Source organism: Mastigoproctus giganteus, chromosome 8 (assembly GCF_048544385.1).
Source record: "Mastigoproctus giganteus isolate SK-2022 chromosome 8, ASM4854438v1, whole genome shotgun sequence".
Taxonomy (NCBI): domain Eukaryota; kingdom Metazoa; phylum Arthropoda; class Arachnida; order Uropygi; family Thelyphonidae; genus Mastigoproctus; species Mastigoproctus giganteus.
Window position 1 is genome coordinate 139533858 of NC_143582.1, and position 24552 is coordinate 139558409.

The window sequence follows — 24552 nt, forward strand, 5'->3', positions numbered from 1 at the left end:
TAAAAGTAATAGAGAGAGAGAGAGAGAGAGAGAGAGAGAGAGAGAAAATAAATATAATATAAAAAGAGGCAAAAGAAATAAGGAAGAATTAATGGAGGAATAAAAGTAGTTTCTAGATCAAAGTAATAGAAAAAAAAAATATACAAGTAATAATAGTAATACATAATAAAAATGATACAATACTAAGGAAAAGATATTGCTGCATAATGCACAATCTTGGTGTCACTTTACAAGAGCTGATCATGAAGATTGGCTCTTGTAAAGATGACAATAAAACTTTTTTCTTTTTTTAACTTTTTTGTTATTTAACTTGTTTAACTTATTTTATTTGTGTGTGTGTAGGACTGTACTTGTAAATTGGCACATGAGGCACTAGCATCTGGCCTCATGGTAGAGAGGGCCTTGTGAGACCTATGTAATCTCAAATTTTAAAGCAATTTCTTTTTTTTTTAACATCCTGATCACTTGTAAACAGAGACAGGTGAAATTTACTGAAAGTGGGGATGACTCATTTCTCCAAAAGAACAGATTAATTTCCAGAATAAAGGAAAATCACTTTCTCCTAATTTTCTAATAGGGTGTAACAGTAGAACAGGCTGACCATGGTGTATTATCCGTGTCGGAAATATGCCTTAATCTTTTCCACTGGCTATGAACGCAAGAAAGCAGTTGGTCATTGCAATTTCTCAGTATGATATGTGGGAGAGGCAGTTGTAAATGTGTTATGAACACCACTAAATTGTGAAATATTAATCCTTTTAGCTCTTAATTCGTGCTTTCTACAGCAGCAGCAGCAGCAGTTGTATTGCTTAAAGACCAGAGGTGCGAACAATGCTTACTCAGGTTTCCCAAAATCTGTTCGTTGTATGGAAATTTTATTTGTTCTACAGAAACTATTTTAATTGGACCACCCATGGATAAGCTGAGATGTGAAAATTGTAACATTTGGTTTAATTGTTGTGTGCCAAATTAAAATGTGATACGTAGGAGTGCACATACTGAAGTAAATATAGGTATTTATCTATCTCTCTGAAAGCAGTGTTGTAGTTTAATAAATTTTAATTCTGTTGTAACAGAAAATTTAAATATATCTATGTAATGTTTCATTATCTAGTGTGACTGTGGCTTACATTTCCCTTATTGAAGGATTTTTGTTTTCTTCCTCTTAAAATATGAATTGATTCAAGTGTTAATTTTTTATATTGAATCAGTATCATTATCAGTTATATTATTTTTAAGCTGTTACTATAATCTCATTTGAATTAAAAATCTGAAATTGTCAAAAAACAACAGATTAAATGAAGCAGTAATTAAAACAATGATATATTAATATTTAAAAATATTGAAAAAGAAGAAAATGTTTCAAATATTGAGTATATGTATAATATTATTAATGATGGACTTCAACATTTCTGAATGTTGAAACAGTTCTGAAAATATTTCTCACAATGCCTGTGACAAACAGAAGTGGTGAATGGTCTCTTTCATCAGATATCACATTAATGCTATGTACAACAGAGTATCTTGCTACTCTGTGCTATGTTTATTTTAAGAGACTTTCAATTTTGGGTTGTATTGACACAGAACTAATGAAACAAAATCAGTCTGAAGAAAATTATTGGCAAAATATTTTAAAAAGAATTATTGCTACTGTTCAGCTTTTGCTTAAACTTGTTTAGGATTTAGGGGTAGTAACAACAAAATTTATACGGAACATAGTGGTAATTACTTAAGTTTCCTGGCATATTTGAATAAATTTGATAATTTTTTAAGAAATCACATAGAGATGTATGCTAATTGTGAACTCGGCAAAACCAATTACCTTTCACATAAAACCTGTGATGGATTTATAGAATTGATGGCAAAAAAAGTTGAAACAGTGACGGTTTCTGAAATTTGAGAAGAAACATATTTTTCTATTATTGTTGATTCAACCCCTGATGTTAACCACATTGATCAATTAGTGTTTATTATAAGATACATGTAACAAAATGGTATCATCAAAGAGCAATTTTTAGGTTTCCTTCCTATAGATATAGAACATCACAGTGCTGAATATATAGAAAAAAACTATTTTAAAAAGATTAGGAGATTTATCAATTGTGATATTATAAACTGTAGAGGATAAAGTACGACAATGCTTCAGATATGGTAGGAAAGTATTTTTCAGGAGTCCAAGCCAGACTGAAGTAACAGTTCTACTGCATTTTATGTATTCTGTACTAGCCACTCTCTCTAAATTTAATTGGAACTAACGCAGTTGAATCTTGTGCTACTGCAGGGCATTATACAAAATGCGCTGTCTGTATACAAAATGTATATAATTTTTTGTCTGCTTCCCCAAGAAGATGGAATGTCTTAAATCAATATTTAGGAAGAAATTTACTAACACTGAAAAATTTAAGTGATACAAGATGGTCTACTAGGGCTGATGCCATCTCAGCTCTTTGAAATGGTTATAAATTAATTAAAGAAGCCTTAATCTAGAATGTACTAAATTAATAAAATAAATTGTTGAATATGAAACTGCATTACTTACTGTCCTCTAGGATAAAATATTAAATAGATTAAATAAAACAAGTGAATCATTACAAGATCCTGCAATAAATTTATTGCATGGTTCTGATCTTTTGAAATTGTTACATGGATATATTTTGCATATTAGAAACGATTTTAATATTATTGAAAGAGTAGGTAAATTATTAACTGACGAATACAAAGATAAAAAAAAAGTCAAATTAAAAAAAGAAAAACTATGTGCGACGAAATGAGAGATAATGAAGTAATTTTAGAGGGGAAAGAAATGTTTATTATCAACACATTTAATGTTGTTTGTGATAGATTAATTGCTGAAGTGAATAGCCAAACAGAAGTATACTCCAACATTTTAGATACTTTTAAAATATTTATAAATCTTAATTTAGATGAAACTGAATTCAACACTAATATCGATAAATTAATAAGTATATATAAAAATGACATTGGCTTCAAAAAGTTTAAAGATTGAAGTTATACAAATTTTTACTGTTTATTAAAAGAGAAAATATTGGCAATAATATGAATGAATATCTTTAATAATGGACTAAGATCTATATTTGCGAACGTTGAAACAATATTAAAAATATTTTTAATAACGAAGCGGGGGAATGGTCATTGTCTGTTCTCAAATGAGTAAAAAACTATTTGAGGAATATTTAATTCAAGATAAAAAGAGCAATTTGTCATTGTTATTTATTGAATCTGAACTAGTTAATAGCATTAATTACAATGATTTAATAGATATTTTTGCAAATAAATTGTATGAACTCATAATTTAGCTATTACCTTGCTAGTTTATAATGTACTTGCTATTATTCCCTGCTGACAAACAAGATGTGAATGTTTTTATAATATTTTTGTAACAATTTTTGATATTGTTTTTGTAATAAAATTAGTAAGTACACCAAATTGGTGTACTTATTTTCTTTTAATTGGAATTGTAGATTGCTTATATGATAAAAACTGTTTATTCTGAAGGCTGCTTGTTAAAGAGCTACTACAGGATTCTGCTTATGGAAATTATTATAATCTAGCTCAGTCAGGATCTTCAGCATCTTTTACTAGACCTTTATTAGGTGAGTAGATTTGGTAATAATATATATAAATATATCATTTTTTGGCTCAATAATAAATGCATACTGGATGATGGTAAAATGGCCATGATGGTAAAATTGCCTTTTAGACAATCTGTTTGTGATATTTTTTCACTGAAATACCATTCCTATATAAGACACATACTACATAAGAGTTTCTACTACTGACTTATATGAACCACACAGACATAAAAGTAAATTAATATAATTATTTTGAATTTTGTTTATCAGCATTAGCATCCATTGATTAGAATTCTATCAATATTAATATATTTTTTTAATATGAATGGCTAAGTTTAGTGAATTGCATGGATGATCTTTGAGAGTTTCATTTATACATACATACAAATGAAGTTTGCTGGATTTCAATCCTATCTCCAACAGGATTCAAACCCAGACCTCACAGGTGATAAGTGGAAAAACCACTACCCTGTCACAGAGGACATATATTGCAATAGAACTGTGATTGCTCTTCATCCCTCTCTCTTCTCCTTCTTTTTGTGTTTTTCTCTCTTTTCTGAGTCAGGCTGTTACTTTCACTTCATTTTAACACCACATTAAAGAAAGGGTTTTAAGAATAATTTTAACAAAATTAAAAATAATTATATTAATTTACTTTTATCTGTGTGGTTCATATAAGTCAGTAGCAGTAACTCTTATATAGTGTGTATTTCAGTGAATTGCATTGCTTGGTCAATGTGTCATGATTTTTTCTTCATTTCATTTCATTTTTCATTTTATTTCAAAACAGAAAGAGTGAATTTAGAGTAAATATAATTTGCAGATGATATATTAATGCTTCGTAGTAATTAACTATCTTGGTATAAATTCTGAGCAAGTAGTTCTTCCCAAACTGGAGTTTTCTCTTTTCATCAAATTTTACATGTGTGTGGTATGGACACAGGCACATAACCTCAAACAGAAAGACGGAACAAATGTGTGGTTGTTGCTTTGGCCAAGGCTACAGATACAAATATCACAATTGCCAGCATGAGAAACCTGATAATAATTCAATTAGAGATAGGAACTATCAAGAATATCAAAGAGCTTTGAAGAGATGAGGATAAGACAATGACATAGATCTTTGTAACCTTCTTCTTGTAAGGCTCTACATATTACTGGAAAATGCAGTGATCAAAAGCAGTTAGCATTAGCATTAGTAGAGGCATTTGATGCAAGAAAGCAAGCTTATGCAGCATCAGCCAAAAAAAAAAATAATAATAATAAATAAATAAAAAATAACCACTTCCACTTCACCCCTCTGTTCATTCGAAATACCTGTCCAGCTGAGCCTTAAACTTATTCAGGCTATCAACCTCCACAGCAAGGGATGGAAGTCTGTTCTACCAACCAACCACCCGCTGGCTAAAGGCAAATTTCCTCACGTCTATCCTACATCTGTCTTTCCTCAATTTGAATTTATGCCCTCTCAGGTGATTATTCTGAGCAAGAGGAAGAATCCCATCAGCATTGAGCATGCTCAAACCATTCAAGGCTTTATACACCTCTATCAGATCACCTCGCTGGTGCCTAGTCTCCAGACACTGTAATTTGCAAAACTTATGCCTTTCTTCGTAAGAGCACCCCTTTGTTCCATTCACCAATTTTGTTGCCCTTCTCTGTACTCGTTCCAGCATCTCTACATCCTTCTTGAAATGAGGCCTCTAGACCTGTATACAGTACTCTAGGTGTGGCCTGACCATTGCCTTATACAAGGGAATAATCACCTCCTTATCCCTGCTAGAAAAATTCCTATATATCATCAACAATACACCATGAGCTACTCTTGCAGCCCGTCTGCACTGATCAGAAAACTTCATATCTGCCTGCACAACCACCCCCAGGTCCTTTTCATTCTCTACCACTGTCAATGTAGTACTACATAGTTGATATATTACACTGGAGTTACTGCTTCACATATGCAGTACTTTACATTTGTCAATGTTAAACTTCAGTTGCTACCTCTCAGCCCATCCGCTCAACTTTTCTAGATCCTGTTGCAGCAGTGTACTGTCATTAGTGTCCTTGACAACCCTGCCAACCTTCGTATCGTCTGCAAACTTGGACATTAAGCTTGATATACCATCATCAATATCATTTATAAATACAGAAAACAATAATGGACCCAATACTGAACCCTGAGGGACTCCACTAATAACATTAGTCCACGATGAGCAGTGTCCATTGATTACCACTCTCTGTCTTCTCCCCCTCAATCATTACTTTATCCATAGCATCAATTTGCCTCCAATGCCACACTGCTCCAATTTGTGCAGCAGTCTTCCATGTGCAACAGTATCAAAAGCCTTTCTAAGATCCAAGTATATAATATCAAAGTTATTCCCTGCATCCAGTTCTTTTGTGACTGCATCATAGTATCCAATCAAATTGGTCAGGCAAGACTTCCCCTTAACAAAACCATGCTGTGTCTGAGCTATAACTGAAGTCTTGTCTAGATGATCCTGCAGTGCTTCTTTAACCAGTGCCTCCATTAATTTTCCGGGAACAGACGTTAAACTAACAGGTCTATAATTACTTGTGTCGCCCTTTGATCCTCCTTTGTGAATTGGGGTCACTTTTGCACATCTCCAGTCCATGGGTACTTCCCCTGAGTCCAAGGAAGCTCTCATAATTATAGCTAAGGGTTTGCTTACTTCCTTTGCTGCCTCCTTTAATATAACTGGATAGGGCCCATCCACCCCAGGTGCCTTTCTTGTATTTATCTTCAACAATTTCTCCTCCACTTTAATCTCAGTTTTTACAAGATTCTCTAGCTTACTGCCAGAGTTGAATACACCTCTGGCATTCCCCTCGCTGAATAACTCCTCATGTGTGAATTTCGATGCAAAATATTCATTAATTTGTTAGCTACCTGAGCAGGATCATCAACAGTTGACCCATCGATATCAAGTGGACCAATCTGATTCATTCCCTTCCTTCTAGAGTTTACATAAGTAAAGAACTCTTCGCTGTTTTTCTTTGCATCCCTTGCCAAAGATTTCTCGTAGTCTGCCTTCGTCTGCCTAACCTCCTTTGTAACTTGGTTACAGATCAACTTGTATCTACCATAGGCTTCTGTGTCACGTGTTAATTTGTATGTATCCCATGCATTTTTCTTCTCTGCCATATGTCTCATTCGTTCATCTGACATCCACTTAGGCCTAAACCTTGAACAATATTTCTTAGTTGGTATGTAAAGCCTAGTAGTTTCCAAGATAAGTTCTTTGAATGCTTCCCATTTTGAATTTGCTGTTGGTAACATCATCAGTTGGTCCCACTATATAGAATTTAAATACTGTCTCAGCCCATCGTAGTCGCCATTACGAAAGCAATAACCCTTCCCTTTGCCCCTAATGGTAGTTACCTCTTTGAGTAAATCCCACTTCAGCACACTGTGATCACTGCCACCTAGTGGTTCATTTACCTGCAGATTCTTAATGCATGAAGAATCACTACTGATAATCAAATCAAGAGTATTACTCCCTCTAGTTGCCTCCCGAACATGCTGATGTAGAAAACAGTCATCCAATAAATCCACAAAAGCCTTGCTAGTGTGTGAGTGACAGCCCCCGAATTCCAGTCAATATCTGGGAAATTAAAATCCCCCATTATAAGACTCTGATTTACTGGCCCACTCTATTTCCCCTGTACAATTTCTTATTATACTCATCATAGTCATTAGGCCTATAGCATTAGCATTAGTAGAGGCATTTGATGCAAGAAAGCAAGCTTATGCAGCACCAGCCAAAAAAAAAAAAAAAAAAAAAAAACCCACTTCCACTTCACCCCTCTGTTCCTTCAAAATACCTGTCCAGCTGAGCCTTAAACTTATTTAGGCTATCAACCTCCACCACAAGGGATGGAAGTCTGTTCCACCAACCAACCACCCGCTGGCTAAAGGCAAATTTCCGCACGTCTATCCTACATCTGTCTTTCCTCAATTTGAATTTATGCCCTCTCAGGTGATTTTTCTGAGCTAGAGGAAGAATCCCATCAGCATTGAGCATGCTTAAACCATTCAAGGCTTTATACACCTCTATCAGATCACCTTGCTGGTGCCTAGACTCCAGACACTGTAATTTGCAAAACTTAAGCCTTTCTTCGTAAGAGCACCCCTTTGTTCCATTCACTAATCTTGTTGCCCTTCTCTGTACTCGTTCCAGCAGCTCTACATCCTTCTTGAAATGAGGCCTCCAGACCTGTATACAGTACTCTAGGTGTGGCCTGACCATTGCCTTATACAATGGAATAATCACCTCCTTATCCCTGCTGGAAAAATTCCTGTATATCATTGACAATACTCCATGAGCTACTCTTGCAGCCGGTCTGCACTGCTCAGAGAACTTCATATCTGCCTGCACAACCACCCCCAAGTCCCTTTCATTCTCTACCACTGTCAGTGTAGTACCACAGAGTTGATACGTTGCTCTGGGGTTGCTGTTTCCCATGTGTAGTACTTTACATTTGTTAATGTTAAACTTCATTTGCCACCTCTCAGCCCATCTGCTCAACCTTTCCAGATCCTGTTGCAGCAGCATAGTGTCAGTAGTGTCCTTGACAACCCTGCCAACCTTTGTATCGTCTGCAAACTTGGACATTAAGCTTGATATACCATCATCAATATCATTTATAAATACAGAAAACAACAATGGACCCAACACTGAGCCCTGAGGGACTCCACTAATAACATTAGTCCACGATGAGCACTGTCCATTGTTTACCACTCTCTGTCTTCTCCCCCTCAACCACCCCTTTATCCATAGCAGCAATTTGCCTCCAATGTCACACTGCTCCAATTTGCGTAGCAGTCTTCCATGTGCAACAGTATCAAAAGCCTTTCTAAGATCCAAGTATATAATATCAAAGTTATTCCCTGCATCCAGTTCTTTTGTGACTGCATCATAGTATCCAATCAAGTTGGTCAGGCAAGACTTCCCCTTAACAAAACCATGCTGTGTCTGAGCTATAACTGAAGTCTTGTCTAAATGATCCTGCAGTGCGTCTTTAACCAGTGCCTCCATTAATTTTCCTGGAACAGAAGTTAAGCTCACAGGTCTATAATTACTTGTGTCTGCCTTTGATCCTCCTTTGTGAATTGGGGTCACATTTGCACATTTCCAGTCTATGGGTACCTCCCCTGAGTCCAAGGAAGCTCTCATAATTATGGCTAAGGGTTTGCTTACTTCCTTTGCTGCCTCCTTTAATATAACTGGATAGATCCCATCCACCCCGGGTGCCTTTCTTGTGTTTATCTTCAACAGTTTCTCCTCCACTTTACTCCCAGTTATTTCAAGATTCTGTAGCTTACTGCTAGAGTTGAATACACCTCTGGCATTCCCCTTGCTGAATAACTCCTCATGTGTGAATGTCGATGCAAAATATTCATTTAGTTTGTTGGCTACCTGAGCAGGATCATCAACAGTTAACCCATCAATATCAAGTGGACCAATCTGATTCATCCCCTTCCTTCTAGAGTTTACATAAGTAAAGAACTCTTTGCTGTTTTTCTTTGCATCCCTTGCCAAGGATTTCTCATAATCTGCCTTCGCCTGCCTAACCTCCTTTGTAACTTGGTTGCATATCAACTTGTATCTATCATAGGCTTCTGTGTCATGTGTTAATTTGTAAGTAACCCATGCATTTTTCTTCTCTGCCATATGCCTCATTAGTTCATCTGACATCCATTTTGGCCTAAACCTTGAACAATATTTCTTAGTTGGTATGTAAAGCCTAGTAGCTTCCAAGATAAGTTCTTTGAATGCTTCCCATTTTGAATTTGCTGTTGGTAACATCATCAGTTGGTCCCACTGTATAGAATTTAAATACTGTCTCAGTCCATTGTAGTCGCCTTTACGGAAGCAACTTCCCTTTACCCCTAATGGTAGTTACCTCTTTGAGTAAATCCCACTTCAGCATACTGTGATCACTGCCACCTAGTGGTTCATTTATCTGCAGATTCTTAATGCATGAAGAATCACTGCTGATAATCAAATCAAGAGTATTACTCGCTCTAGTTGCCTCCCGAACATGCTGATGTAGAAAACAATCATCCAATAAATCCACAAAAGCCCTGCTAGTGTGTGAGTAACCAGCCCCCAAATTCCAGTCAATATCTGGGAAATTAAAATCTCCCATTATAAGACTCTCTGATTTACTGGCCCACTCTATTTCCCTGTACAGTTTCTTATTATACTCATCAGAGTCATTAGGCCTATAGCACACTCCTACTCTCAATTTTGATCTCCCAATGCTTATGTCACACCAAACTGACTCAACACTGCACTGTCCAGCAATGTCGACTGGCTTCACTTCCTTGGTTTTTATGTGTTTCTTAACTAATAGCATAACCCCTCCCCCCTTCCTATCCTGTCTATCCTTTCTATAGACGTTGTACTCCCCTAATTGCAGTTCTGCATCCCTAATATCTGTGTGACACCACGTCTCTGATATCCCAACAATATCTGCCTTCGATGTTTTGAGCAATACCTCAAATTCGAGGTATTGCTCAAAACACATGGGTACTACTTGTACCCCATTGGGGTACAAGTAGACAACCCATGTGTCTACTTGTACCCCAATGGCTCCCAGCAGTCTCTGAAATACCATGCATCTTGTTTTTCAGGCTTCTGCTCATTCTAATAGAAGCAGAATCTCTTTCACCTCTGCCAGTGGCTACTGTCAATCTATTGGTCTTTGTCTCCCCCCAAGCTAGCAGTTTTCCGACCCACCTAACACTGCCTCGATAGCATCAGCAAATATTCTTGCACCCTTTCTATTTAAGTGTATCCCATCCCTGTAGAAGCAATCTCTCCTGTTAACAAGTACAGTCCAGGCTGAAAAAAATTCTACCCCTTGAGCCTTGCACAATCTTTCCAGGGCCGAATTGATCGACAAGGCTCTCATCATATACTCCCTCCTGTCGTGTCTGGGCAGAATTGCAGACACTTTCAAATTCAACCCTAATTCTCGGCTTGTGTTCAACAGTGACCTGTACTTGTTAAGTAATTCTGCCGGTCTCCTACTCTTAATATTATTAGTGCCAATTATAGCACACTCCTGCTCTCAATTTTGATCTCCCAATGCTTATGTCACACCAAACTGACTCGACACTGCTCTGTCCAGCAATGTCAACTGGCTTCACTTCCTTGGATGTTATGTATTTCTTAACTAATAGCATAACCCCTCCTCCCTTCCTGTCCTGTCTATCCCTTCTGTAAACATTGTACTCCCCATTGTACTGCCAGTTGTAGGCAGCCAATGTAAAATTTGGGGGACAAAAATATTAACATCCTTACACTTTAAGACCCATACTGCATCAAAGGCAGAGTAACTGACTATCCTATCTCTGGAAGGGTTATACAAATTGTCAATCGGAATTCAATCACTGCAGTTGTAGTTCACAGTGGAGACCTAGTTATCAAAAAAATTAGTTCTGTGCCATACCATGGTAACACGCATTAATTTTGTTGGTTTGCAGGATCTTTCTTTCTGTTTTCCTTGTATGTCTCACAGAACATGATATAGAGCTGCATCCCCACTACCCAGTGTGGGCTTTCAGCTAAATTGGAAACGTATTATAATAGCAACAGATGCCAATTCAAATTCTACCCTATGGCATAGTGATACCTCACCCTAAAATGGCAGGAAACTGGAATATTTTGTCAAAACCTACAGATTGATAATCCTGAAAACTGGAATATTTCTCAAAACTAACAGACTGATAATGCAGTATAACAATTATATGTCAGTATGATGACCAAGTACTCAGAGAAAATCATACATTTGAACAGATTTGTAAAAAAAATAAATGAAGATTATAACCAGCAAAAATTGCAATGACTAGAAACCAAATCAGCAATAAAATAGCCAATTTGGTTTCTATAGCAATAAATGGCCTTGTGTCTTTCAGTGAGAAAATAGAAAGTAACTAATCCTGTTTCTATTGAACACAGAGATAACAATCCTAATGAAAGAAGCTCAAAAAAAGTCAGAAAACAATTTCAGTGGAAAAGGCTGATGCTGGCTTCCTGAGAAACCAAGTACCTCAAGAGAAGATATACAAAACTCAGATTAAACTGTACAAAAACTATCAGAGAGAGAGAGAGAGAGAGAGAGAAACAAAAGTTTTGGAGAGCATATGCAGAAACATTGCATGGAGACTTTGCATATAAATTGTCTATGCATAGAAATTACACCAGGTTTGCATTTATCTGGTAATACTTTCTGCAGGTTTTAGCAGGACTGGGAAGCTTTATGGAAAAAAATTTTGGAAGACTAATGGTCACAGAAAAAAAAAATAATAATAACTGACTTTGTAAATTGATCATGGAATTGAATAAAACTACTGATTTTGTTTCACTTCCACTGTAATTGAATCATAAGGCACTCAAGAAGACCAATGTGACAGTTAAAAAAAATAAAAAACAACAAATTCTCTGGGAAGACAACATTGAAGGTGAATTGGTCAAGTTGTATAAAAGGAAACCCCGAAGTCTAAAGATGTGTTGTAATTAATTTCTCTCAGAGGGTCTCTTTCCAAAAATCTGGAGGAAAGTATTATTGAAAATCATGCATAAAGGAAAATATTTCTTGGCTGAATGTGTAAGAGTATGAAAGAGGTTGTTTATGCATGGGTATGGCACTTCCGTCATTTCTACTACTCAGGTAGTATGAATGCATCGTTTATTCTTATCTCATATTGTGAACACCTTCACAACAAGTTGCCTAGGTATTGCACTACTTCGAATAAGTAACACTTCTCTGGCAGAGAAGACCAGTACTCTGTGGACCACTTCTCTGGTAGTCTTCTCTACCAGAGAAGTGTTACTTAATCGAAGTAGTGCAATACCTAGGCAACTCATTGCGGTGTTCACAATATGAGACATGAATAAACAATGATGCATTTATACTACCTGGATAGTAGAAATGTTGGAAGTGCCATACCTCTTTCGTACATAAAGGATATGAAAAACCAGAAACAGATACAGCCTTGTGCAGACCTGTTGTCCTTCTGTCTGTTCTTGGCAGAACTTTTCAAGAAGTTTTTGAGCCGAAATTCTTTTTTTTTTTTTTTTTTATTATTATTATGGCTGAAAGGATTACCATACTACAGGTTACAGAAGGTACCAGATGAGATAAACAGTTTGGCTTCTGGCAGTGTTTGGCCACTTAGGATGTTCTTTACAGAATCACTGCCATCTTCAGTACTACTCCCATGCAAATATGCCCTTAGAATATTTGTTACCCCCCCAAGGTGCTTTTGGCTGGATCTGATGAGCGAGTATTGTGATGGGGCTAAGAGTTTGCATTTGCTCCAATTAGATAGAAGCATTATTAAAAAATACTTCAAGAACTGAAAAGCAGTTATAAAGACAACTTTTCATTAGATGGAAAGAACTCTTACCCAGCTTGGCGGCCGACCGGGCTAGCCGAGTGGGTAAAGTACCTGCCAGGCAACCCAAAGGTCGCGGGTTCGATTCCCGCCTCGGGCTTGGATCAAAGTACTGCAAAAACCTTGGGAGGTGCAATATGGCCACAGAAGCCGATGCGCCAACAACTACCAAATCAAAAAAAAAAAAAAAAAAACCCAGCTTGGTTCTGGAACCTGCTCATAGAAAATTATCTAAGTAGTAATGATTTAAACCAGTGACTCACATAGGAAAATATGCTGGAATACCTCCACTCATAAACGGTTTACACTAATAGAAATGTGATTTTTTATTTGAAGAAAATATCTAAGAAGAAAAAAAGCTAAGGCTACTTAATTATATTAAGTAGCCTTAGCTTTTTGTATTATCAATAAAGACTATTTACTAATTTTAGTCCTCTTTTTTTCCCTTGTTGCATGCGAAAACCTGTTTTTTATTATTATTTTTTAATTTCAGATTATTTTTGGCAGTTAGGCTGGAAAAGGTTTTCCATATTTGACTTAAGATAGTCTTACAATAAGTCTTTGCAGATGTTGTCCTTGGTGTTCAGCAACTTACCCAAATATAAAAGTCTGTCAGCATAGCCATAAAACAGTTATTAGATTGGATCAATCTCTGTAAAGTTGCAGTATCAACCAGCAAGACCAAAACTGCTTATGAAAGGAAGCCTAAGTGTAAAAAGATTACAGATCCTTTTATACTTAACAAAGATTTGATTATTAAATACGGAAACTGCTCTATCCTATATGTCACAACAGTTAAATCTGTATTCTGTTTAATCATAAATTAATTCTTTTAATTTATAATTAAAAGAATTTAATTTTTAATTTATTTCTTAAATATTCTTTTAACATGTAAAAGAATTGTATATTGCCAGTAAAGTGCAAATATTCATCCCTATGCTAATCAAAATAACCAGATTTGACTGGGAAATCAAAGGGGGGGGGAAAATCCTTCCTCTTCTGTATAATTGTATATTCACACAGTTGTAACATATGCTGCTGGCATTACACAAAAGTCAAACAGATAAAAATGAGAGAGACACTAGGATTCATACAGAGACATGATCCAAACAGAAACCAACTCATGATTCAAACTGTATCAATTTCCACACTGCAGGTACTGGTTAGTAGACTTCCTTTTGATTTGTGATATTCAGAGGCCTCAGTTACCACTTGCAGAGGCAGCTCTTACTGAAATTCTTGCCACTGACCTGGACTTAACAAATGATTGTAAAGCTGAAAAAAAATCCAGTGAAAAATACTGATAGACATATGGCAAAAAGAAAATCAAACAATGAGGTCAAAAGGCAAAATTGCTAGGAATTTATCCAGAAGTGACCTATATAAATCAGAAAACACAGAATTGATTTACATCCAGAAACCATGTATATAAAGTCCCATATCCTAAGTGTAAACAGATGTTTCTGTGCACATGAAAAACTAACGAAGTCCAGAGTATTGAACAGACATTTAAAATTAAGAATATACAAGTCTTATTAGACCAGTTGTTACATACAGTTGTGAAGCTTGGACATTAACGAGTAAAGATGAGCAGTTGTTGAGAGTGTTCAAGCATAGAATTTTATGAAAAGTTTTTGGGCCTGCACAAGATCTTGATGGATCCTGGAGGATCAGAATGAACCATGAACTTGACCATCTTATTCATGGTGCAAACATTGATAGATTTGTGAAGAGCCAGAGACTTGCCTGGTTGGGACATGGATGACATGTCCCGACCATTATGAGAATGGAATGACAGCAGAACAACTAAGAGTATAATGAAATGGAAACCTACTGGTAGGAGGGCAAGAGGAAGACTGCAGAAAAATGGATGGACGACGTAGAAGAGGACTTAAAGGTTATGAGAATAAGAAGTTGGAGAAGTTTGACTTCTGGGAGGGCTTATTGGTGGAACATCATTGAAAAGGCTAAGAACCACCCTGGGTTATAATGTGAGAAGAAGAAGAAGTAAAAAGAAAAGGTGCTGTAAAAAGTGAATACACCTAAAACCAATTAGAAAAAAAAAAATTCCATGACTATTGTTTCTTGTGGCCTTCTGATGGGGCGCCTCCGTAGCCAGGTGGGAAGGAGCAGCAGTGCGTAGCACATGCTTCTTGATTAGACCGGAGTTCGAGCCCGTCACCACCAAATATGGAGGATGCGGAAAAAGTCAGGAAATGACCACCGCATATTCCCCGAGCAATATGGCCTTAGTTGCTAATGCTCTTAAAAAAATCAAAATAACAAATAACAAGCCTTCTGATGATAAGGGACACAGTGGTCATCTTTTCTCTATTATTGGTTGTTTCATAGATTTGGTTTTCCGTGGATAATTTATGGTTCCATTATTGTGATATTTCACATTATTGTGATATGTGATATTTCCATGTTTTCAAAGTGTCATTGGTCTAAATTTATTTATTGGCCTTTAAACTTATGGCATGTTTTCCTTTTATTTACAATATTCTAAGTACATGTATGTATTCTTTCCATGCTATTTTTTTTTTCTTCTTCTATTGGTGTTAGGTATATTCACTTTTTACAGCTCTTTTTCTTCTTCCTGTCATACTCTAATTTAAGTTACATTATGTTCTAGGCAACATTTTGTTGGATGTGCTAATGCTGCCATTTATGCTTGCCATTATAATATTAAAATGCTACATCTTATAATATTAAAATATTTGTAAATATATTCAATCCAGTATATATATACTGCCCTTCCTGATCACCTCATTCTCCACCAATCACATCTGTCTAATCCAGCTTAAATGCTTTAAACATAATGTCCATTTTGTTGGATTCCAGGTCACGGTGGCATCTCAGGGAAACACACTGCTGAACTCGTGGCAAAAATCCATCAAACTCAAATTTACATGATAATTGAGTTCCATATATATATGGATTGTAGGCATATTATAAAATATGTTTTGATATAAATGGACATTGTCACAGGAGGCATAAGCCCAAAATAGATTATTGCAAATTAAACAAATACTCCAACAACGGAAATCCAGTTTTAAGAAGAACTGCACTCTCTGCATCATTTCAAATATATATGTGGATGCTTTACCAACAAGACTGAATTAACATGTTTGCTTCCACCCATATTTAATTTAACCATAACTTTAAGCATGTTGAAAAATAACAACAACCCATGTCTTCAACATTCCAAAAATTCATAATTAAAAGCAAACAATTATTATTGGGCTGAGCTGTAAATCAGAACAAAAGTTTATTTCCATGTTCATAAACTAACCTTAACACAAGCAAAATATAAATAAAAACGTGTACCAAGCTATAAATAAAAATGTGTACCAAGCAAAAAAAAAGCATTGCTGGTAATAGCCCAGAGTTCAGTCGTGGTGCCAACAGAATTGAGCAGTTAATTTCATGTGCCTTTACTTTTACACCACTCATATAAATATCGATGGGTTCAACTGTTGATGATCCTGCTCAGATAGCAAACAAACTGAATGAGTATTTTGCGTCTACATTCACACATGAGGAGTTATTAAGGATTGAAAATGCCAGAAGTTTATCAAATTGTAGCAGGGTGCTTAATGATTTTGTAATAACTGAGAGCAGAGTGGAGGAGAAATTATTGAAGTTAAGCATAAGAAAGGCACCTGGGGTGGTGGGTCTATCCAGTTATATTAAAGGAGGTGGCAAAGGAAGTAAGCAAACCATTAGCCATAATTATGAGAGCATCCTTGGAATCAGGGGAGGTTCCCACATACTGGAGATGTGCAAATGTATCCGCAGTTCACAAAGGGGGATCGAAGGGTGACAGAAGTAATTACAGACCAGTTAGTTTAACTTCTGTTCCGGGTAAAATAATGGAGTTACTGGTTAAAGATGCATTGCAGGATCATCTAGACAAGACTGCAGCATTAATTCAGACACAGCATGGGTTTGTTAAGGGAAAGTCTTGTCTGACAAATTTGATTGGATATTATGATGTGGTTACAAAGGAACTGGATGCAAAAAATAATTTTGATATCATATACTTCGATTTCAGGAAAGCTTTTGACACTGCATGGAAGACTACTGTACAAATTGGAACAGAATGGTATTAAGGGTAAGTTGCTATAATGGATAAAAGGATGGTTAAGTGGGAGAAGACAGGGGATGGTAATCAATGGGTGCTGCTCTTCATGGACTAATGTTATTAGTGGAGTCCCACAGGGTTCGGTGTTGTGTCCACTGTTGTTTTGTATATTTATCAATGATATTGATGAAGGTATATCAGGCTTAGTGTCGAAGTTTGTAGATGATACAAAGGTTGGCAGGGTTGTTAATGACAGTAATGGCAGTGTGCTACTGCAACAGGATCTAGAAAATTTGGGAAGATATGCTGAGAAGTGGCAACTGAAGTTTAACCTTGACAAATGCAAAATACTGCATATGGGTAGAAGTAACCCAAGAGAAACGTACCAACTGTGTGGTACTACCCTTAAGGTGGTAGAAAATGAAAAAGACCTGGGAGTAATTGTGCAGTCAGATATGAAGGTTTCTGAGCAATGCAGACAGGCTGCCTGAGCAGGTCATGGGATTTTGTCAATGATATACAGGAACTTTGCTAGCAGGTAAAAGGAGGTGATTGTCCCTCTGTATAAGGCATGGTCAGGCCACGCCTTGAGTACTTTGTATAGGTCTGGAGGCCACATTTTAGGAAGGATGTAGATTTGCTTGGGCATGTACAGAGAAGGGCAACAAGATTGGTGAGGGGAATGAAGGGATCCTCTTACCAAGAGTGGCTTAAGTTCTGCAAATTGCAGCAGCTGGAGACTAGGCACCTGTGAGTTGATCTGATTGAGGTGTATAAGGCCTTGAATGGGTTGAGCATACTGAATTCTGATGGGATTCTTCTACTTGTTCAGATTATGAATCTAAGGGGGCATAAACTCAAATTGAGGAAAGACAGCTGTAGAACAGATGTGCAGAAATTTGCCTTTAGCCATTGCGTGGTTAATTGCTGGAACAAATTTCCATCTGTCATTGTGGAAGTTGATAGGTTAAGTAAATTTAAGGAGGAACTGGACAAACATTTAGAGGGAATGGTTGTGTAATTTTTTTTTTTTTTTTTTTTTGGCTGATGCTATATAAGCTCATATGCTTGCTTTCTTGCATCACATGCCACTATTACTATATAGCGACTGCTTAAGAATTACTTCCTGTATGCATTAAGGCACAACGTTTGGTGCATTTTGAATACTTATAACCTATATGCACTGCACGTGCGTGGTTTTTTAATACTCATAACCTATATGCATAATGGCACATCACTTGTAATACCATTTGATGCTTATATGTCAAATGCAGTGAACATGTTAATTAGGCAGATGGGTTGAATGTGACAATTGATATTTAACATTGATAAATGCAAGGTACTGCATTTGGGTAGCAGTAATTCCAGCATTACTGAATTACAAATTGTGTGGTACTACACTCAAGGTAGTCGAGAATGATAAAGACCTAGTGATAATTGAACACATGATATGTTCTCTAAATCAGTGCAGACAAGCTGCTAGATTTTTGGGGAGGGGGATTCTGTCAATTATATATAGGAATTAGTTAGCAAGTACAAATTGGCTCTTATCCTATAATGACCAAGTTTTACCTGCTAGCAAATATATTGTATAAGGCAGATCACATCATGAATAATGCATACAAGTCTGGAAACCTCATTTTAGAAAAGATATGGGCTAAGGTAAAGAAAGCCTGCACGAGAAGCATACAAAAGTTCGATGAAATTTACCGGTAAAAGTACTTTGCCGTAACGGCATTTGTATTGTTGCTCGCTCACTAAACAGACGGTGGGTGTTATCAGTCTGGAGTAGAGGTTTAATCTCACGGGAGTTTGAAACCCTCCTGAAGTGGAGAGGGGGTTACCTGACCTTTTTTCTTTAGAATCACTAATTGAATTAACTAAATGAATCACAGAGTCATATTGGAAGTTCTGTTCATCGTAATGTAGTTTCACCGGTAAAGTTTTTTGAAGTTTGCCGTGCTTCTCGTGTGGGCTTCCTTTGCTTTTTTTTTTTTTTTTTTTTTTTTTCTTAATAAACAATTTATCCACTAGTCCACCAGTGATTCTTCTAAAGAAAAAGGGTCAGGTTACCCCCTCCACTTCGGGAGGGTTTCAGTCTACCATGGGATTCAATTTGTACTCCTGACTGATAACACTCACTGTATGTTTACTGAGTGAGCAACAATACAAATGCCATTACGGCAAAGTACTTTTACCGGTAAATTTCATCGAACTTTTGCGTGCTTCTTGTGCAGGCTTTCTTTACCTTCCCCAAAGATATGAATATACCGGAATGTGTGCAAAGAGGGGCAACAATATTAGTCAAGAGCACAAAAGTACTCTTACCAAGAGACTTGAGTTCTGTAAATTGTAGTGTCTCAACAGCTCAAAGGTCTATTGGCAACCTGAGCCAATTTCAGTTTGGTATCTGTGCCCCCATCCCATTCATAAGCAGAAAAAAAGGTTTTCTTAGTTCAAATTTTTTGATAATTTTATTGTTTACTTCATTCAGTTCATTTCATTAAAATCTTTAAATAGAAATATAATTTATTAAATTTACCAAACAAGTAGTATTAATTATTACATATTCATTAAATTTTCCACTTCAAAGATCAACTTTTTGGGCCTTAATAGCTGCAAATCCTTGGATCATTTCATTCAGGTCTAAATTCTTGGCAATGGCATGTTCAGTTGATAAGGTTACCAACCCATCGAACTGATCTTATGTCATTGTGTAACTTTTAAATTGTGGATCTTTAAAAAAACTTCCAGTATTGGTCACTGTTACTGGTAATGTTGCAAGAATTCTCAGAATGCCATAAAAAAGGCTTGCTAATGATGCCATCAAATTGTTTGAACACATGAATTGCAAGAATTTCAGTAAGAATACAATCCATCAAAATGGTTTTGCAAATACTTTAATTCTTCATATAAGTCAATGATGGAGATGACTTTGTGATCACCATATGCAGAATTTTTAAATTCCTGTTGAAATCAATCATTATGCTTTACAATCAACTCAGATCTGTCTCTCAATGACTGGATTATGCTGTCTTAAAATGTAGAAAAAATGGATTAAAAATTTTTCTTCTTTCATTCCAACTTCATCTTGAGTTTCATTATCAAACATTCTCTTTTGGGGTGAATTCTTGTATGCTCATGTTCAATTTACCAACTTTTTTTTTGCATTTTACAACAGTTTCCCAACTTTTTTCAAATATGGACCACTTCTATATTTGAAGTAGAAGACACAGACCACAAAAGAGATTATACTAACATACAGATCTATTAACTATTTTTTTAAATACAATGTTATGTAATCATACTTAACATAAGTAGTATACGTTAGTTTGTTATAGGTCTATCTGTATTTCTCATCATGTTAATAGGATTGTTGTCTCCTGCAAAAGAGTTCTGTTTTATTGTTAAATCCCATAGACCCACTTTCAGTACATGGACAATGAGTAGTCCCCCACATCACTTGTGGTGTGCATAAAAGGTTACAAAACATTGGAGTAGAAGGCATTTAAATTTATCATATCTTCTGCAGTTTTTAAGGTATTCATTGATTCTGGGAGAATATTCAAATGCATATTCATACAAGCAAAGGCCTCTTAGAGGACTTTGCTTGTAATGTTTATTTGGTTGAAAATGTCATACCAAACAATTAAGCAGACAAATTTGCTTTAATGGTTTTTTAAACAGTCAAAAATTTGCAGCCTAATTCCCTATATAGAATTCTCTTTTTAGGCTCTTTCTTATCGATCGAAAGTGATATTTTTCTGCTGCTCTTTCAAAATTTGCTCCCCCCCAAAAAACTTGGCACCTGAGTCACTTCCACTTTGACTCATCCCTTAAGTGTCTGGAAACTAGGTGACTGCAAGAAGAGAGAGCTGACTGCAGTGTTAATAGCTTTAAATGGATTGAGTAAAATTAATTTTTTACTCTTAGTTGTCTGAGAAAGATTAAAAATGCCATCATCCAATTTAAATTGAAAAAGGATGGTTGCAGAATTGATGTGTCGAAAGTTGCTTTCAGCCAGAGAGTAAGCTCAGTGGTGGTGTAGCAAATTGCACAAGACCTCCCCCACCACTGCCTTTAGGGAGAGAAATTGCATTTAAGGTATTTTAACCCAGCAGTACTCACACTACATTTCTAAAGTGCAGCACAAAAAAGAATGTTTGCACTAAAATTTTTCATTCAAGATTAATGACTGAAATTTCTGACTTCCTTTGGAAAACTGGTATTTGGTCAAAGAGTAATTTATTATGGAATAAACTTTCACCTAGCATTGTGGAGGTAGGTAGTTTGAATAAATTTAAGGTAGGTTTGGACAAATTAATGGAAGGAATGGGGTAAGCTGTGCTTCCTTGCATCACGTTGCCAGCACTAATACTAACTCTTAAACAATAGCATTTAATGAGACTGATGGTAATCTGAATTATTTATTGAAGATACAATTTTATAACATTTTCTAGAAATTGTATCTAATAATATGCTGCACAACCTTCACTGACTAAAATGGTAATTGATATATTTTGACCATAGTAGCCCTTATTCTGTGACACACTACAATAACAGCTCTACTTGTATGGACACATTTAAGAGAATATGTACTGACAATTTCAACACACACTTAATCTTCTCTTGATGTGTTCAAGAATGTAAAGAACTTGTTAATGCAGATTTGCCTTCAAAACTTAGAGCAATTGTCATCCAAGATATATTTCCCCGATTCAGTTCTCTACAACAAATATCTACAATGTGTGTTACATTATTCTTATGAACAGTCAAAATTAAGAGTCCTTATCATAGAGGCGCATTATAGCCTTAGTTGCTAATGCACCAATAAAACCCAAAAACCAACCGAGTCCTTGTCATAGAGGAAAAGAAGCTTGATCTATTAAAATAAGTGTGTTTATAGAAATTAATTTTATTGGCACTTTATTAATGTATAATATATGTATTAATAAAGTGTCACATATATAATCTACACAAATTAGAGTGTGCATGTTTTGTGTGATATATTTTTCAAGTTCAAATTTATTTATTTTTTTAGCTTCAAGTGAACTAAACATTACGTATGGTCTTGTGATGGAAATGATATCTGGTGGACTTCTTAAAAGAAGTTCTTTTGATGTTTGCTTGCATGATAAAAAACAGCAAGTGAAAATATTATCTGTAAGTTATTTTATTAATATTCAGTTTTATATCTTAATTATGTATATCTTTCATAAAATAAATATTTGACAGTTTGATCATATCTATTCCAAACACTTGATATTAGAAGAGAAAATGTTTCTATACGTCATATCTCACTGGACTATTTGATATTTGCAGCTTTAATATTTGATATTTGTTTGATATTTGCAGATTTAATAGAATAAAATTAATTCTGTTAAAATCTAAAAACTGTTAGTTTTATTCCTATATTGCAGTACCTTCTTAAGTTATGGATCCCCGTATGATGCATATACTTAACAGTAGAAGAATTTTTCATTGCTTGAGTTTTAATATTATGCACAGCACATGTGCACCACTTACTCAAAAGTAAGAAAGCAGAACAGTTTACTTGCCTTCAAGTAAAAGGATGAAAGTAGGGACAGGGAGATTGGCTTGGTAATTTTGACCAGTGTCCCTTAACAGTTTTTCTCCTTTTTTTTTTTTTTAATTGATTGTCTCTTTATTCATATATGTGTATTGCCTTTCAGTCATTGGTCAACTATTTGCCCCTGTACAAATTGAAGGAGAAAGTAGCTGTCAATATATATATTTCTGATGTTAAAAATGGATTTTAAATTAACCTTGTTGTGCAGATCTGCAATTTATGTAATAACTATTGTATCAGTGGCTGTTACAATTTGTAACAACTACACAACTATTGATAAATTTACAGTATATTAAAAAAATTAAGCAAAAGCAAATATTAGAAATTAATTACAATTAATATAAAATTGATTATGAATACAGTATTAAATAATTACATTAATATACCAAAATTGTTGAGTTACTCTTTTGGTGGTCATGGGGGGGGGGATGTGGAGAAGGGTTTTTTTTTTTTTTTTTTTTTGGTAGTTGTTGGCGCATTGGCTTCTGTGGCCATAATGCACCTCCCAAGGTTTTTTTGCAGTACTTTGATTCAAGCCCGAGCGGGATTCGAACCCGCGACCTTTGGGTTGCTAGGCAGGTACTTTACCCACCTAGTTAGCCCGGTCAGCGTGGAGAAGATAGAAGTGAAAAAGAAGATAACCTACATTTCAACACTAACTGTATTATACTTGAAAGAACTGGGTTGGAATGAGATACTTTCAGTTCTTGCCAAAATTACAATGAAGGAATTTCAGTAAATAACCATAGAAAAAACAAATTGCAATGAAGTAAGTACAGTCAATAACATCAGAAAACATTAGAAAAATGAAGAAGGCTAACCTGTTAGAATGGCTTCTAGACTGATGTGGAATGAAAACTACTGGTACTGGAGAGCATATGGAATTAATGGACTTATACAGCTTAGGAAGGTAGTAGTAGTAGTAGTGGCATGTGATGCAAGAAAGCAAGTGTATGAGCTTATGCAGCATCAGCCAAAAAAAAAAAAAAAAAAATCACACCATTCCCTCCAAATGCCTGTCCAGTTCCTCCTTAAATTTATTCAACTTATCAACTTCCACAACAACAGATGGAAGTTTGTTCCAGCAATTAACCACCCGCTGGCTAAAGGCAAATTTCCGCACATCTATTCTACATCTATCTTTTCTTAATTTGAATTTATGCCCCCTTAGGTTCGTAATCTGAACAAGTGGAAGAAGATGACTGGTTACATCTTACTGGTTACTGAGGCAACCAATAAGATGTAAGTAAGCAAAGGCCACTGAGAACAAGAGTATTGGAATAACAGAAGGATGTACTGTAGGTGACAGATGTGATTAAATCTGTGATCCAGAACTACTTATCGATGAAGGATCATGAAATGAAACATGGATGCTTGAGATAAGAACTGGAAACTAGACATGGGCTGAAACCAGGGGGTATGGCTAGACTTTTGAAATTGAAGACAAGATGAATAAGAAGCCAACCAAGTATGAATCTGGAAAAAATGAGAAAAATGGTGTGGGAACAGAAATATAGGGGAAAAAGTAAAATAAAAGGCCAGTTGTAAGAAGGGAATGCAGAATAGGAAGTGAGAAAAAAAAGCTTAAGTATTTTAGAGTAACTTATGAATCCAATTTTGGCTGTGGGTTGGTGCAAGGATCTGTGGGTAGGACATGTATTTGATGGCCTTTCTGAAAAGTCTGGGAGTCTTCTTATCAAACACATATTTTAAGCTTTTCTATGATTTCCATGTGAAATAAATGAAAGTAAACTCTATCAAAGAACATCTTTACTTTTTCTTGAAAATTATGGACACTGCGAAGCATTTGATAAAGTAAGCTAAGATGAAGGATCAGTTGAAAGGATGGTTT

At 35.7% G+C, this 24552-nt stretch overlaps 1 protein-coding gene across 1 annotated transcript in view; it reads left to right on the forward strand.

The window, feature by feature from the left end:
- The window catches only part of LOC150081854 (microsomal triglyceride transfer protein large subunit-like), a 318164-nt gene that overhangs the window by 198647 nt on the left and 94965 nt on the right, over window positions 1–24552 (forward strand). Inside the window, exons 13-14 of the mRNA XM_090380346.1 lie at window positions 3517–3614; window positions 22152–22273. Coding sequence (XP_090236472.1) covers window positions 3517–3614; window positions 22152–22273 — 220 coding nt within the window. The remainder of the gene's footprint in view (window positions 1–3516; window positions 3615–22151; window positions 22274–24552) is intronic.